This window comes from Calonectris borealis, chromosome 1 (genome assembly GCF_964195595.1).
Source record: "Calonectris borealis chromosome 1, bCalBor7.hap1.2, whole genome shotgun sequence".
In the NCBI taxonomy this organism is placed as follows: domain Eukaryota; kingdom Metazoa; phylum Chordata; class Aves; order Procellariiformes; family Procellariidae; genus Calonectris; species Calonectris borealis.
The window spans coordinates 160,455,700-160,469,719 of record NC_134312.1 but is presented as its reverse complement, the minus strand read 5'-3'; the positions used below and the strand labels follow the sequence as shown (position 1 = coordinate 160,469,719).

Sequence of the window (14,020 nt, the reverse complement as noted above, 5' to 3'; positions counted from 1 at the left end):
TGCCTGCGGGGCAGCGAGGGAGGTTCCTCCGCCATGCCAGGAGAGGGAACGGGGCGAGGGGTGCCAGCGGACCCCCGTCACACACCTCCCTCGCACACCCTCCCCGGCCGCCGAATTCCCTTGACCAAAGCACATCTGCGCGTCCCCGCCGCTGCCCTTCGCCCAGCCACGTCCGAGGGAAGCCCCGTGCTGGTCCGGCATTTCCTGGGCCAGGCTCCAGCCCTCCCCTCCTCCCTCCCCCCGCTCCTCACGTGGGGAAAACTCCAGGATTTGGCCCACGGCTGCCAAAAGGGGAGGCAGGGGCTGTAGCGCAGGAGCCGGCCCCGCGGGGAGCCCCGGCTTCCTCCCCGCCAAGGGGGAACGAGACCCGCCGGTGCCCCCGCCCCCGGAGCCGAAGCGATGCTCCCGGCTCGCCTGGCCGGGGTTTCAGTGATGCTGCAAGGCAAGGAACGAGGATAAATAATCCCCGGGATTTAAAAGGGGCTGCTCGTTGGTTTTATTGCACAGTAAAAACTTCTCCTCGCAAACTAGCCGTGCGTCTATACACGTATTTATATACGTATATTACACGTATTTATATACGTATATTTTCTATACCTGCATCCGACAAGTGCCCTCCTCCCTCGCCAAATTCTGGGCACGTTGCTGGACCGAGCTCCCGAGATGTGGTGGTTTGATGGGAGATGATGTGGAGGTGAAGAACAGCATCGCGGCTACGCGGTACCTTGCGCACGCCTCCTTGTCCCGCTCTTGTTAAACGCAGCGTGATGTGTATCTGTCATCGATTTAATATGTCTTAATTCAAATATATCCCCCCGATCAATTTCTTTTTATGAGGGGCTATAAAACAAAGAAAATATTTTATAGCTAGGTAATAGGCAGCTGACCCGCGACTGTGGGGAGGGAGGGGTTGGCCGAGACTCACGTGGAAATTCGCCCATTTTTAGGACTCGCTGCAAACGCCGGGAAGCGAAGGCGGCTGCCCGGGCCGGGACAATTTTGGACAGTGCCAGCTCCAAAAGGGCCGTGGAGAATTTAAAGCCCATTAACTCACCGACCCCAGCTCAGGCCCAGGCTGCCGCAGCGCTGGGGGGCTGCGGCGGAGGGAGGCGGGCGGTGCCTCCCCCCCCCGCCAAACCCCCGGCAGCGCCCGTCGGGGGTCGGCCCCGCGCCCCGCTCCCGCGGCGGAGCCGGCTGCAGAGCCCTCCCGCGGTGCCCCGCTCGCCGGCAAACCCGCCAAGGGACACCGGGGGAGGCTGCAGAGGCGGGCTGAAAGCCTGGAAGCCCTCAAATATGTTTCGTAAACGTTCCTTTAGAAACCGGGCTCGGGCTATCGGCTTTAGGAAGTGTTTAGCTGTAAAATGTTGTGCTGTAGGCTGCATTATGTAAATGTATGCTAATGATCATGAACACCATTTACAAACAATCGTCTTTAATGCACATCTTATTGATAGTTAGGGAGCGGGGAGCAATATTTTATAACGTGTAAAACATTCTTCTGGGGAACCATTAGAAAGTGAGCGCGGTTGCCGCTTTCCTCGGCAAGACCTCCAGATCTCCCCAAGTCTGCTAAAATAGCTTACCACCCGCCCGACCCGTCGCGGGTGGCTTTCCTCGCTCGTGGGGCAGCCTTGCGGCGTGGGCGACCCTGTGGCGGGGGTTCCCTCCGGGAACCCTCGTGACCGGCTCTGGGTTCGGCCAGCAGCAGGCGGGAGCTCCCCAAGTCGCAGCCCCACGGCGGCCGAAACGGGCGGGGAGTAACCCCGGCACCCCCCTCACCGTCCCGACGGGGGGATTGCACGGAGGCGCCGGGACCCCGGGGGGGAGAGGGGGAGTCGTGGCTGCCCACGGGCTCGAAAGGGCGAGAGAGGAGCGATTTGTGGCGAGACTCCCCGCCCCTCCTTTCTGGAGGGCGTCAGGGGATGGGTATTTTATACCCTTAAAAGTAAGCTTCTCCTGCACCCAATAAACGCCCGGTTCTCGTCGGGTCGTGCACCCAAGTGGGAGCCCGAAAGGCTGGGACGCGGCCCCGAGAGGGTGCCGGCATCGTGCCCGCTGTCGGGGCTGCCGCGGCCGTCGGGGCTGCCGTGGCCGGGACCCGCCGCACGTTTGGGACGGGGACTTGCGGGCGTCTGCTGAAGTTTTGGAGCTGCCATTTTCAATGGGAAAGCGGGCTCCATCACCGCACGTCCCCTTCGGGGATTTGCTCAAATAGGAATAAAATAAGGAGAAAAAATGCCATCCTTCTATCCCTGTATACATATATACATATATGTATATTTATGCCTACAGAGAGAGGAAGAGATAAAGAGAGAGGTGGCCTCAGGAAACCCAGGCCAAATTTCGCTCTGCGCTCTCTCCCCCTTTCCCCTCTCTCTGTAGCTGAACGTCACCGTTGGAAGAAGCTGTTGAGATAAATCAAATAGTGACACTTTGACGGCTTTACTTGTATAAGCAATATGGTTACCATATGGCATTGTTATTTATGAATGACAGCATAAATTGTATTACAAAGTCCATCGCGCTTTATTGGGAAGCTTCTCCCCTGCCTCTAACGTTTATATGGGGCATCTCCAGGCGGGAAAAGGTGCGTCTAATAAAACTCGGCGGTGCAGCGGGAGACCCCGTTTTGGGGGCGTCGCGCCGGGTCTGCGCCGGCTGCGGAGTGAGGCGCGCAGCGGGGCAGAGCGCGGGGCGCGCAAAGTACGCGGCGTTGCGCGTCCCTCAGCGGCAGCTGGGCAGGGCGGAGGCACCGGCTGCCGCCCGGCCGCGGCCCCCGTCCTGGAAACCGGCGCCGCGCTGCTCCTCGCCCCCTCCGTCTGACGGGATCGCCGCCGAGCGCGAGGTTTTATACGGCAACTTCTTGGTTTATATATATAAGTGCAACTGAGAGAACAATAAATATTAATGGTACGAAAGCGAGGTGCTCCTTCCTTCTGCCCCCGCCCTGCCTAGCGCTTTTTTTTTTTTTTTTAAAAAAGGCCTTTAAAAGTTACAGCTTTGGCTGAGATTTTCATTATTTCCCCTTTTTCTTTTACATTACGCTGCCGGTAGAGCCTGACAAAGAACTTTTGTCCCGAAGTGTGTTTTACAGAGGGAGGCTACAGCACAACACATGTGGTCTTCACGGGTCATAGGTCGAACGGCCTAAAAGTGCCTCGGATCGGCACCATCAAAGGTAACCTGCAACTTAATATCCCGTTGATGAGCTTGTTGAATTTATGAGTGTCTGTGGCACAGACAACGGTGCAAGTGATTCCGCTCAATTGGCCTCTTCTTCCCCGGCTGCGGGCCGGCCGCACGCCCCCTCCCCGCCTCGCACCTCGTCCCGTTATTCCGGGGAGAAGCGAAAGCTGAATTTGGGGGGGAGAAGACCCCCTCTTCCCCCCGGTTGGCCCTTCCGCCTCTCTTTCCCCGGCGAGGCTGCCGCCGGCCGCATCCTCCCGCGGGGAGAGCCCCTGGCCCCGCCGCAGCCCGCACCCCCCACCGCGGCACCCTGGGCTGCCCGGGCAGGGGGAGGGAGAGGGGCGCGGAGCAGCCGCCCCATCAACCCCGGCCCGGGGGCCGTGACACCTCCCGGGGAAAGGGGCTAGAAGGCGAGGGCGGTATATGCAGTCTAGGGGAAGTAAGAAATTACTCTCGCTCGTCCCTACCCCCTCCGCCCCAGCTCCCTCCGCCACAGTAGCCGGCAAGAGCAGAGCAGTTTTAAAAAAAATTTCGGAAAACTTACAAAGAGGGGAATGGTTCCCCGGGAAGGCTGACGTTTGCTCTGCAGGTCTGGCACCTCCAGAAACCTGTTGAAAAACTTCTTTCAATAAACCAGTTTAGCACCGACTTTGGGTGACCGCTTGCTTTCCTCCCTCGAAAGCTGCCGTGAGCCGAAGGCTGCGTTTCTGGCGGCGGCCCGGCAAGCGAGTGCGGGGCTGGCTGCCGGTGCCTCTACCCCCACCCCCACCCCCCGCTCCCTTCCCTTGTTACCCTGTGACATGGGGGAAAAGGGTTTTGCCGTTCGGAGGGAAATAAAGCGCTTCTTAGGAGGGACGGCGACGTGACTTTGAACTTGGATCAGCTCCTCTGTTTCCTGCAGGGAGAGCAGGGCTGGAGCCCTGAAAGAATAGCAGAGCGCGGCCAGCCCGCGGGGGCTCCAGCTGGAATTCACCGCGTCCCCCCCAAAACGCCCCGGTGCCGGCGCCGCTGAACGGGCAGAGCGCGGCGCGAGGGGAGGGGAGGCAGGAAAGGCAGGAAAAAATGAAAGAAAAAAAACCCAGAAAGGAATAAAGAAAGAGAAGAAAGGAAAAAGAGAGAAAGGAAAATAAAGGAAAGAAGGGAAGGAGGGGAAGGAGGAAGGGAGGAAAGGAAGAAGGAAGGAAGGAATGAAAGAAGGAAGGAAGGAGAAAAGAGAAAGGAGAAAAGAGAAAAGAGAAAAGAGAAAAGGAATTAAAAGGATGAAAAGGGATGAAAAGGGAAGAGACGGAAAGAGAGAAAGAGAGAAAGAAAGAGGGGGAAAAAGAGGGACAGAAAGAAAGAGAAAGAAAGAAAAGAAAGAGAAAGAAAGAAAAGAAAGAAAAGAGAGAGAGAAGGACGAAAGCAGAACGAGGTGAAAATCCAGAAGGTAGGTATTTGTATGAACATTCACCCTTATTTTTTCTTTTTTTCTTTTTTTTCCAAACAGTATTTTTAACGGAATTTTCCTGGACATTTTGGTTCCCTTTCTAATCTCAGAGGTAGTCACTTCTTTTAAATGGGGGGGGGGGGGAGGAAGGTGTATTCAAGAGTTTAGTTGTCCGTATGATTTTTTCATTAATCTGGGTGCAGACGGTGCAGGAGACCAAGCTTTCCTCTCCCAAATTGGGCTCTCGAAATCCCCAGCAGCGGTGGAGGACACTTCGCAGACCTCCGCCTCGGAAACATTTCAGGGAAGGAAAATAGAATTTGTTCGCGGTCTGTCCCTGGGAGCCTGGGGGGTCAGGACAAGGACAGCATATGCTCCCAAGCTGCAGCCTGGGAAGGCAGTATCTGGGGAGCAGACACTCCTGCCTGCAAAGACAGGACCGAGTGACGGCGTGCTGAAGAGGAGAGGGTTCTTGGCATCAGAGGTGTAGCTCGGCATTAATATTCAGTTTATCTTCTAATACCCATTTCGGATTAGAAGGAATCCCACTTCTCCCCAAATTAAGTCCTCTCCTTGTTCAAAGAGTAGTGTCCGGTACTGGCACATTTCAGCCACTTTCGGACAGGCTTGGAAGTATTTTAACTATTTAGTGACAGTGATGGGGAAAACATTATTTAAACAACCCTAGCTGATGGTCAGTGTTACCTTTTCCTTCCTTCCTTCCTTCCTTCCTTCCTTCCTTCCTTCCTTCCTTCCTTCCTTCCTTCCTTCCTTCCTTCCTTCCTTCCTTCCTTCCTTCCTTCCTTCCTTCCTTCCTTCCTTCTTCGTTCCGTCTGTCTGTCTGTCTGTCTGTCTCTCTCTCTCTTTATCTCTCTCTCGCTGTAAAACCCCTGCTCAGAGGCTGGGTCCAGGTTTGAGCCTGCCTGTGCCTGATGCGGGATTTAATGCCGTGAGGAGTCACAGGAGGAATATCGCAGGGAGAATTTCAAAAAGCCCAACCAACCCACACAAACCCCTGTATTTTGGGTTGCTTCTTCGCCAAGCACAGAGCCGATGGTGATCGAGAAGCAAGTGCAGGATGGTGAAGACGACAAATGTTATGTCGGGTTTTATAATTTTTACAAAGCCTTATTTATTGGTGAGCTGTTGGCCCCGAGATGATTATTTTTCAGCCACTACAAAACAAACCGAAGCAGGGGCCAGACATGTATTTACTGGAGGGGGAGGGGACGGGGACTTGTTTGCTGGATGTGTATGTGTGTGTGTGCGCGGGTGTGTGTGTGCGCTGGCTGTATGCTTTTTTATTCCTGCCATGTAAGAATCCGGTTTCCAAATAACAATGGCAGGGTGGGTTTTGGGGTTGGGTTTTTTCTTTTCGGTTTTGTTTTTGTTTCTTTTTCCAGAAAGGGAAGAGACAAGGAAAACTCCTAAAGCATCTGCTCTCGGATGCACATGCACAACACATGCAGATCGACTCCTCTGCTCCCGCACAAGTGGTTTAAAAGCCCAAACAATCAGGGCGACCGTTCCCTCTTCTATTTTCATTTTTATTTTATTTTATTTTTTCCCCCAGCCGCCGTCTCCCCGCCAACGTGACTTTTATTTGATTCCCCCCTCGCTCCTTTTATCGATCATGGGTTTAATTTGCTTTAGCCGAAAAGGGGGAAGGGGCTGCAGCATGCAGGGCGAGTTCCTCCCTCCCTCCGCCGCCACCTAAAAAAAAAAAAAAGCAGGCAGCCCCCCCCCCAACCCCCTGTTTATGTTTTAAGCCCCTCGCTTTGTTTGTTTGCCTCCCGAGGCAGGATCGCATGGCCAAGCGCACATCGATATTTTCCGTCCGTGCGCCTCTCCCCCCGCCGCGCCACCCCTTCCCCTCGCCGTGGGGGAGGTGGGGGGGGACCCCCCCAAAAAAAAAAGCCGCCGGCGGTGCCGGGCTGAAGGCGGCCACCGGCGCCGAGCGGGGCCGGGGCCGGGGCCGTGCCGTGCCGTGGCGGGCGGGGGCCGGGCGGCCGCGGGGCGAGCGGCGGCGGCGCGGCGGGGCGCGGGGCGGGCGGCGGGGCGGGCAGGGCGCGGGGCCGCCGCGCCGCCATTAGCCGGTGGCCGGGGACGCCCGGATGGACGGGGCGGCTCGGGCCAATGAGCGGGCGCCGGGAGAGCGGCCGGGCGGCGGGTAAAGGCGGCGCTGGGAGAGGAGCCGCCAGTGCGGGCGGGGAGAGGGAGAGAGGCCGGGGGAGGGAGGGGAGAAAAGGAGGGGGAGGGAGGGGAGGGGGAGAAAAATAAAAAGCCGCCGCCTCAGCAGCGCCCACCGAAATAAACAGAGGAGCGAGAGGGAGCGAGGGCGCGGGCGGAGCGGGGCTGCAACTCCGCCGCCCCGGCCGCGCCGCTCCGGCCCCGGCGCTCCGCGGCCCCTTCCCGCCCCCCGCCTTCCCTCCCCACCCCCACTGCCGCCCTTATTGTTTTTAATCCGCCTCCGGCACCCCTCCTCTCCCTCCCTTCCCCACGCCCCTCCGCGGCGGCGGGCGGGGGCGGCGCGGCGCGGGGCACCCCCCCGGGTCCCTTCGCTCCGTGGGAACCCGCGGCTGCAAGTTTTTCTCCGTGAGAGACGCCGCTCATGCCCGGCGGAGGATAAAACGAGAGAAGGGGCCCGGGGGCGGCGGGGGGCCCGAGGCGGCGGGGAGGGCCGCGGCCCACGCGGGGAGCGGCGCGGGGCCGGGCGGGCGGGGGTCGGCGGCGCTGACATCCCGGTGGCGGCGGAGGGGGGGGGGCGGCGGCGTGTGTGAGCGTGTGTGTGTGTGCGTGTGCGTGCGTGTGTGCCGCAGGGAACGGCGAGGCGAGCCTTGCCCCCCCCGTCCCCAGCCCCGTCCCTCCCCTGCTCCCCCTCCCCTCCCCTGCCCGCCCCCGCCTCAGCTCCTTTAATACACTTTGGTTCTCCGCTCGCCTTTGGACTCTGCGCTGCCTGGCTCCGGATACGGCTCCGGCGGCGGCGGCGGCAGCGGCAGCGGCAGCGGCGGCAGCGGGCCGGTGCGGGCGCGGGCGCAGGCGGCGGCGGCGGCGGCGGGGGGACGCGGCGGCCGCCGGGGGGAAGCGGCGCGGAGCGGCGGCGGCCCCGCGCCGGGCCGGGCGGGCGGCGGCAGCCCGGCGGCGGCGGCCGTAGCGGTAGCGGGGCGGCGGCGTTCCCGGAGCGGCGCGGACCATGCTGCTGGACGCCGGCCCGCAGTTCCCGGCCCTCGGCGTGGGCACCTTCGCCCGGCACCACCACTCGGCCGCGGCGGAGATGCAGGACCGGGAGCTGAGCCTGGCGGCGCAGAACAGCTTCGTGGACTCGGCGGCGGCGCACATGGGCGCCTTCAAGCTCAACGCCGGGGCCCACGACCTCTCCCCCGGGCAGAGCTCCGCGTTCACCTCGCAGGCGCCCGGCTACCCCGCCGCCGCCCTGGGGCCCCACGCCGCCCACGTCGGCTCCTACTCCGGGGCGCCGTTCAACTCCACCCGGGACTTCTTGTTTCGCAGCCGCGGCTTCGGGGACTCGTCGCCGGCCGGCGGGCAGCACGGCATCTTCGGCCCTGCGGCCGGCAGCCTGCACCATCCGCACACGGACGCTCAGAGCCACCTCCTCTTCCCGGGCATCCACGACCAGCACGGCCCCCACGCCTCCCAGAACGTCCTCAACGGGCAGATGCGCCTGGGCTTGCCGGGGGAGGTGTTCGCCCGGACGGATCAGTACCGGCAGGTCTCCAGCCCCAGGACTGACCCTTACTCGGCGGCTCAGCTGCACAACCAGTACGGCCCCATGAATATGAATATGGGCATGAACATGGCAGCCCACCACCACCACCACCACCCAGGTGCCTTTTTCCGCTACATGCGGCAGCAGTGCATCAAGCAAGAGCTCATCTGCAAGTGGATCGACCCCGAGCAGCTGAACAACCCCAAAAAAAGTTGCAATAAAACTTTCAGCACCATGCACGAGTTGGTCACCCACGTCTCGGTGGAGCACGTTGGGGGACCCGAGCAGAGCAACCATGTCTGCTACTGGGAGGAGTGTCCCCGGGAAGGCAAGCCCTTCAAAGCGAAATACAAACTGGTCAATCATATCCGAGTGCACACGGGAGAGAAACCCTTCCCCTGCCCCTTCCCCGGCTGCGGAAAAGTTTTCGCCAGATCAGAAAACCTCAAAATTCACAAAAGGACGCACACAGGTAATTCGAGTTTCTTTCGGCAGATTCTCCCCCTCTGCCCGCGCCTATAGATATATGTATAAACACAGAGAGAGAGAGAGACTCAGGCAGAGAGATATAAAATGACGAGAGCGATAAAATAAGGATCCCCTTTAATATTTTTTTTCCCGCTCCGTCACACGGCTGCGTTTGTTTTGGTTTCTTCCCCACCAGCATGTCCCCCCCTCCCCTATTTCGAAAGGACATTTTAGTGATTCCTTGTAATTTGTAGATTCGTGCCGAGGCTCGGCGGGGTCTTTCCGCGGAAAGGCAAAATACAGCGCGAACTAAATTCTGCCGTCCTGCTAAAAGACGGGAACACGTATACGTGTATATATATATACACACATAAAACGCCTTATACATTTGCAATGCGCAACGTATTGGCATATAACTTCAGCGCTTGTGAGCATGGCTTTCATGTATGGATACCGAGACAGAGAAACTATATAAATACGTGCAAAATCCGTCATTAGTCCGAAATCTCGTTGGAAGTGGCAAAACGTCCCTTTCTGGGAATGCTTTCCATTAAATTTAAATGGTGTGAGCAAGGTAATAAAATTTTCTCATTTAAAAAAAAAAAAGTGTTTTTAAAGTCTCACTCGAGGTGATTTAAGGTGCTTTTGCAAGAGTTTATTGAATTATGTAATCGGGAACAGAGGATTTGAGGCTCGGAAACTTCCACCCAAATCAGGTGGAAGAGGGGTGAAGGAGCCCAGGCTTATCCCGATGGAAAATCGCCTGAGCCGAAGGGTAACAAAAATAAACGCATCCTCCCGCCTCATCTATTATTCATTTACTACTCCTGCCGGCTCGAGTCGTGCCAGACTATTTCATAAAAGACGGCCAAATATTTTAGCGACTTCCACTCTAAATATTTACCCGGAGAAAGGCTAAAAATCTCGAGGCCTATTGTTTTCTCAAGTGCTAAGCCCGATGCGAGGTGCGAGACGAGCTTTAACAAGGTTTAAAATTTGAGAAATGTGTTTGCATGAGATGCCCGCACTGAAGTCATTGTGTCTGAGCGGATGTCTTTAAGAAACAATTTAGGTGCTAATGGAATTTAATGTTAAATGCTTCCCCCTCCGAAGGCTGGGGGATGTGGAGTTCTCACCTCCAAATTACTCCCCGGCATTTGGAGTTCTGGCAGCAGGGCGAGAGGAATCCCTATGAAAATTAAATGAAGTATTTTACAGACGTTTAGTTTTCCCAGCGGATGTGCATTTATCTCGAATATCCATACACGAAACAATCTGCCCGGCCCTAAACCTGTCGGTAATGGTTTCCAGTTTAACAGGATAGCGGATTTGGTACGAGGCGAAACGGCTTGATGCTTCTTTTTTTTTTTTTTTTTTTTTTTTTTTTATCTCCTTTCTTCTTCAATCTCTTTCGGGGCCGGCACCGGTCGAAATAAAACCAAGGAGGCAGGGCGCCGGGCCGGGGATGCCCGGGGGGGGCTTGGTAGGAAAAGCAGGCGGGGGCCAGGCACCGCCTCGCCGCTGGGCAGAGCAGGAGCGGCGCGGGGGCCGGGGCAAAACCGGCCTCTTGCGTTGGGAAGCTGCTGGGCGAAGTGGCCGGGAGCGGGGGGCCGAGAGAGGAGCGGGGAAAGGGGGGAAAGCGGCGCGGGCGCTGCGCGGGGGCTGCGCGGGCGCTGCGCGGGGGCGGCCGCGCTCACCCCCGCCGCTCCGCCGCTCTCTTGCAGGGGAAAAGCCCTTCCAGTGCGAGTTTGAAGGCTGCGACCGGCGCTTCGCCAACAGCAGCGACCGCAAGAAGCACATGCACGTCCACACCTCGGACAAGCCCTACCTGTGCAAGATGTGCGACAAGTCCTACACCCACCCCAGCTCCCTGCGGAAGCACATGAAGGTACCCGGCCCCGCAGCCGGCGGCGGGAGGCGGGAGGGCGGCCGCCTCGCACCGGGTGCCCCGTCGGGGCGGCGGGCGGCGGGCGCGGGGCCCGGGGGCGGCGGGCCGGGCCGGCGGCGGGGGGCGCGCCCGGGGGGCGGCGGCGGCGGCCTCCCCGTCCCCCCTCCACCCGGCCGTGTTGCCTTTGCCCCCCAGGTGCACGAGTCGTCCCCGCAAGGCTCCGAGTCCTCCCCGGCCGCCAGCTCCGGCTACGAGTCCTCCACCCCCCCGGGGCTGGTGTCCCCCAGCGCCGAGTCGCAGAGCACGAGCAACCTCTCCCCGGCGGCGGCGGCGGCGGCGGCAGCGGCGGCGGCCGTGTCCGCCGTGCACCGGGGCGGCGGCGGCGGCGGCAGCGGCGGTGGCGGCGGCGGCGGCCACACCGGCCTCTCCTCCAACTTCAACGAGTGGTACGTGTAGGGCCCCGCCGGACTGCTCTGCACGGCCCCGCCGCGCCCTCCCCGCCCCGGCGGCGGCGGTAGCGGCGGGAAGGAGGGAGCCAGCCCGCCGGAGACGCGCCGGGAGATGCCGCCGCACACGCTGGCAGAGAAATGACGGCTGAGCGGGATGGGGACGGGGGGTCTTTCTCTCCCCACACCCCTCCCGCCTTCGGGTCTTTTTTTGTCGGATTTTTTCTTTTTTTCTTTTTGAGAACGTTTTCAACCAGAAAAAAAATTTCTATAAAAGTACGTGCTGAAAAAGCAAGAGAACGAGTAAATAAATAGAGGAACGGAAAGGGGAGAGAGAGAGGGGGGAAAACACCAAGCCCAAACGCCACCAACACACCACCCAGCAAAAAGCTTCTCAAGCCGGCGGAAAGAAACTCTCCCTCCGGAGCCTCTAGACAAAAGATCAGAGACTCAAACTCCTCCGGCCCCTGCGCCTCCCCTCCCGGAGCAGCCAGCGCCCTCCCGCCCCACGAACTGTGTACATAGCGGCCCTCTCCTTCCTCCGGCGAGGTGGGGAACGAAGTTTTCCTGGATTCTTGGTGTATAGAAGTTCGTCCCGTTTGTAAACCGCGGATTGGTCCCCTTCTTTTTTTTTTTGTCTTTCTTTTTTTCCCTCTTCCTCGCTCCCCGAGAAAGTGATGGACTTGTTTTCTTTTCTCCCGCTCCCCCTCCCCGCCTCCCTCTCTCCTCCTTTTTTAGTTCACCCCTTTGAAAAAAGTAACGTGGAAGAAAAAATGGTTTCTTTTGTAATTGTGATATCTTGAATATTGTGTTCCTTTTTAAGAGGCAACTTGATTGTAAACTGCATTTCAACTATAGACTGGGGAAGAAATACCGTGCCAAAGTCTCCATTCTGTTACTCACAGACACACACATGAACAACAACGCTTGTGAATGTATTTTTTCTGTTAGCTGGGTTTACATGTGATGTTTTAGTGCTTTTGCAAGTTCAATTTGTTAGTTCCTGTTCGGAAGATTGTGAGGAAAAATAAACGTCGTGCCGTTAGCTTTTCCGTAATAACACCCTTCCTCCTGTAAATACCTGTTACCATATTTATCCATTTGTAATTAAATTATGGTATTAACTTGCTACAGAGGAAACAGTATTTATAAAGAATGTTTCTTAACTATAAATATGTACAATTGTGAGCATAAACTGTTTCAGATTTTTTATTTGAAGGTTTAAGTGGTTTCATCATTTCTTGTGATATGTTTTGAGAGTAATGCATACAGAAATATAATAAAACGTGTTGAAACTGCACGAGCTGTTTCCTTTTTATGCCAAGGGCTCTCTGAAACCTGCTGTAACGCGTGTGTAGGGGTTAGCGGCGGCTGCAAAACAAATGCTTTTAAAAAATCCGCCGGTTACTGGAACACGAGTATTTCTTCCAGCTGGGCTCCCCGTCCAGAAAAAAAAAACCAAAACAACCCAACATTTTGGGAAGCCTCTGGGCTGAAAGAAAAGGATGAGCGTTTCCATATTCCCCAAATGACTTGCAAGGCAGGATCTCCTTTAGGAAGCGCTCTACGCGGCAACACTGCAGCGCCCTTCGCCTTCTGCCTTGCTGGGGCTTATGCTTCCTCTCCCGGTGCGTGTGGGGCTGGGGAGCTCATTGCCCCACAGGGTGACAAAGCGGGGCCCTCCGGGACGAAGGTGGCGGGACAGTGGCCGGGCGCTGAGCTCTGCGCAGGGCTGCTTTGAGCCATAAATCGTGTCCTTCTGCGCCTCCCCGTATTTTTGGTAGCCTCCATCCAGCCCTGGAGACGAGAAAGCGACGACGCTCGAGAGCTCACATTTCCCTTCGAGCTTTTTTTTTCCTCTCTCTCTCTCTCTTTTTTTTTCTTTAGCCCGGGGAGCGGTTTGGGGTTGTCAGATGTGTTCGGCGAGGGACGAACAGCCGCCGGGCGATGCCATTCCCGGGGTGCTGGCGCTCCGCGGGCGCCGTCGGGGCCCGGCCGGCGGAGCCGCCCGTTTGGGGCCGGCAGGCAGCGGCTGTCCGGCACACCCCGCCGCACCGGGACACCTACGGCGAGTGTGAGAGCAGCCGGGAACTCGTGGAAAAAGCTCGGCCTTGCCAAGCCACCGAAATACGCCCTGCGAGGAGGCAGCGCTGTGAGCCGGGCTCCGAGCGCCCTGCGGTGGCTGTGCTGCCTTAAGCCGCAGCTTCTGCAGGCAGGGAGAGCCCTTTGCTCCTCACACCCGGCCGACCCCACCGCCACCCCCCCGGGCCAGTCGTCGCTTTGGGTTTTTCGGGCTTTGTTCCCCGTGTTCAAATAGCAATAGAGGTGTCCCGAGCCGGGGGGGGGGGGGGAGATAGGTGGGGGGATGAGGGAACGCGGGGCCCTGCTCGCTTCTGGGGTGAGGTGGGGGTTACCTACACCCAGGGGGAGGGGAGGAGGGAGGGAAGGATCCCCTCGTCCCGCCACTGCCAACGAAGTTTAGATGGGGAGCTGAGACGGAGCTTCCTCTGCCGCCGCGCCCCTCCCAGCGCGGCCATCCCCGCGCACACGGCAGGCTCCCCGGGTAATCAAACGGCTATTAAAACCTAATTTATGTTCGGTAATAATATTACGCCAAAAAATATTTATTAAAATCATTGGCATATGCCGCCTGCCCCTTGGAGAGATCCGTGGGAAATGTAGCTGCGAGGATCCCTCTTTGTCCTGCCGGCCTCCCCACAGCCAAAAACGCAAACGGGGGTCCTGCTTCAGAGCTCGGCGAGTGTTGCCAACCCCTGCCAGCCACCGGCTGCCCAGACCCCCTCCCGGGCCCGGGGGCGCACGGGCAGCCCTGCCCAAGGGCAGCGACACCCGCTCCCTGGTCCCCCGGCCCCGGCGGG

The 14,020-nt window shown here is 58.4% G+C and overlaps 1 protein-coding gene across 1 annotated transcript; it reads left to right on the top strand.

The window, feature by feature from the left end:
* The first annotated feature begins 7,805 nt into the window (after window positions 1-7,805).
* ZIC2 (Zic family zinc finger 2) lies at window positions 7,806-12,434 on the top strand. Its single transcript, XM_075139525.1, has 3 exons — window positions 7,806-8,811; window positions 10,532-10,695; window positions 10,891-12,434. The coding sequence occupies exons 1-3, from the start codon at window positions 7,806-7,808 to the stop codon at window positions 11,149-11,151; spliced, it is 1,431 nt and encodes a 476-aa protein (XP_074995626.1). The 3' UTR covers window positions 11,152-12,434.
* The last annotated feature ends 1,586 nt before the right edge of the window (window positions 12,435-14,020 follow it).

What these genes read in the sequence shown, in the direction of transcription:
- ZIC2 (XM_075139525.1), top strand. Translation starts at nt 7,806, where the DNA reads ATGCTGCTGGACGCCGGCCCGCAGTTCCCGGCCCTCGGCGTGGGCACC. An exon ending in TCACAAAAGGACGCACACAG is followed by an intron (nt 8,812 to 10,531) that starts GTAATTCGAGTT and finishes GCTCTCTTGCAG; the next exon opens with GGGAAAAGCCCTTCCAGTGC. An exon ending in CCCTGCGGAAGCACATGAAG is followed by an intron (nt 10,696 to 10,890) that starts GTACCCGGCCCC and finishes TTTGCCCCCCAG; the next exon opens with GTGCACGAGTCGTCCCCGCA.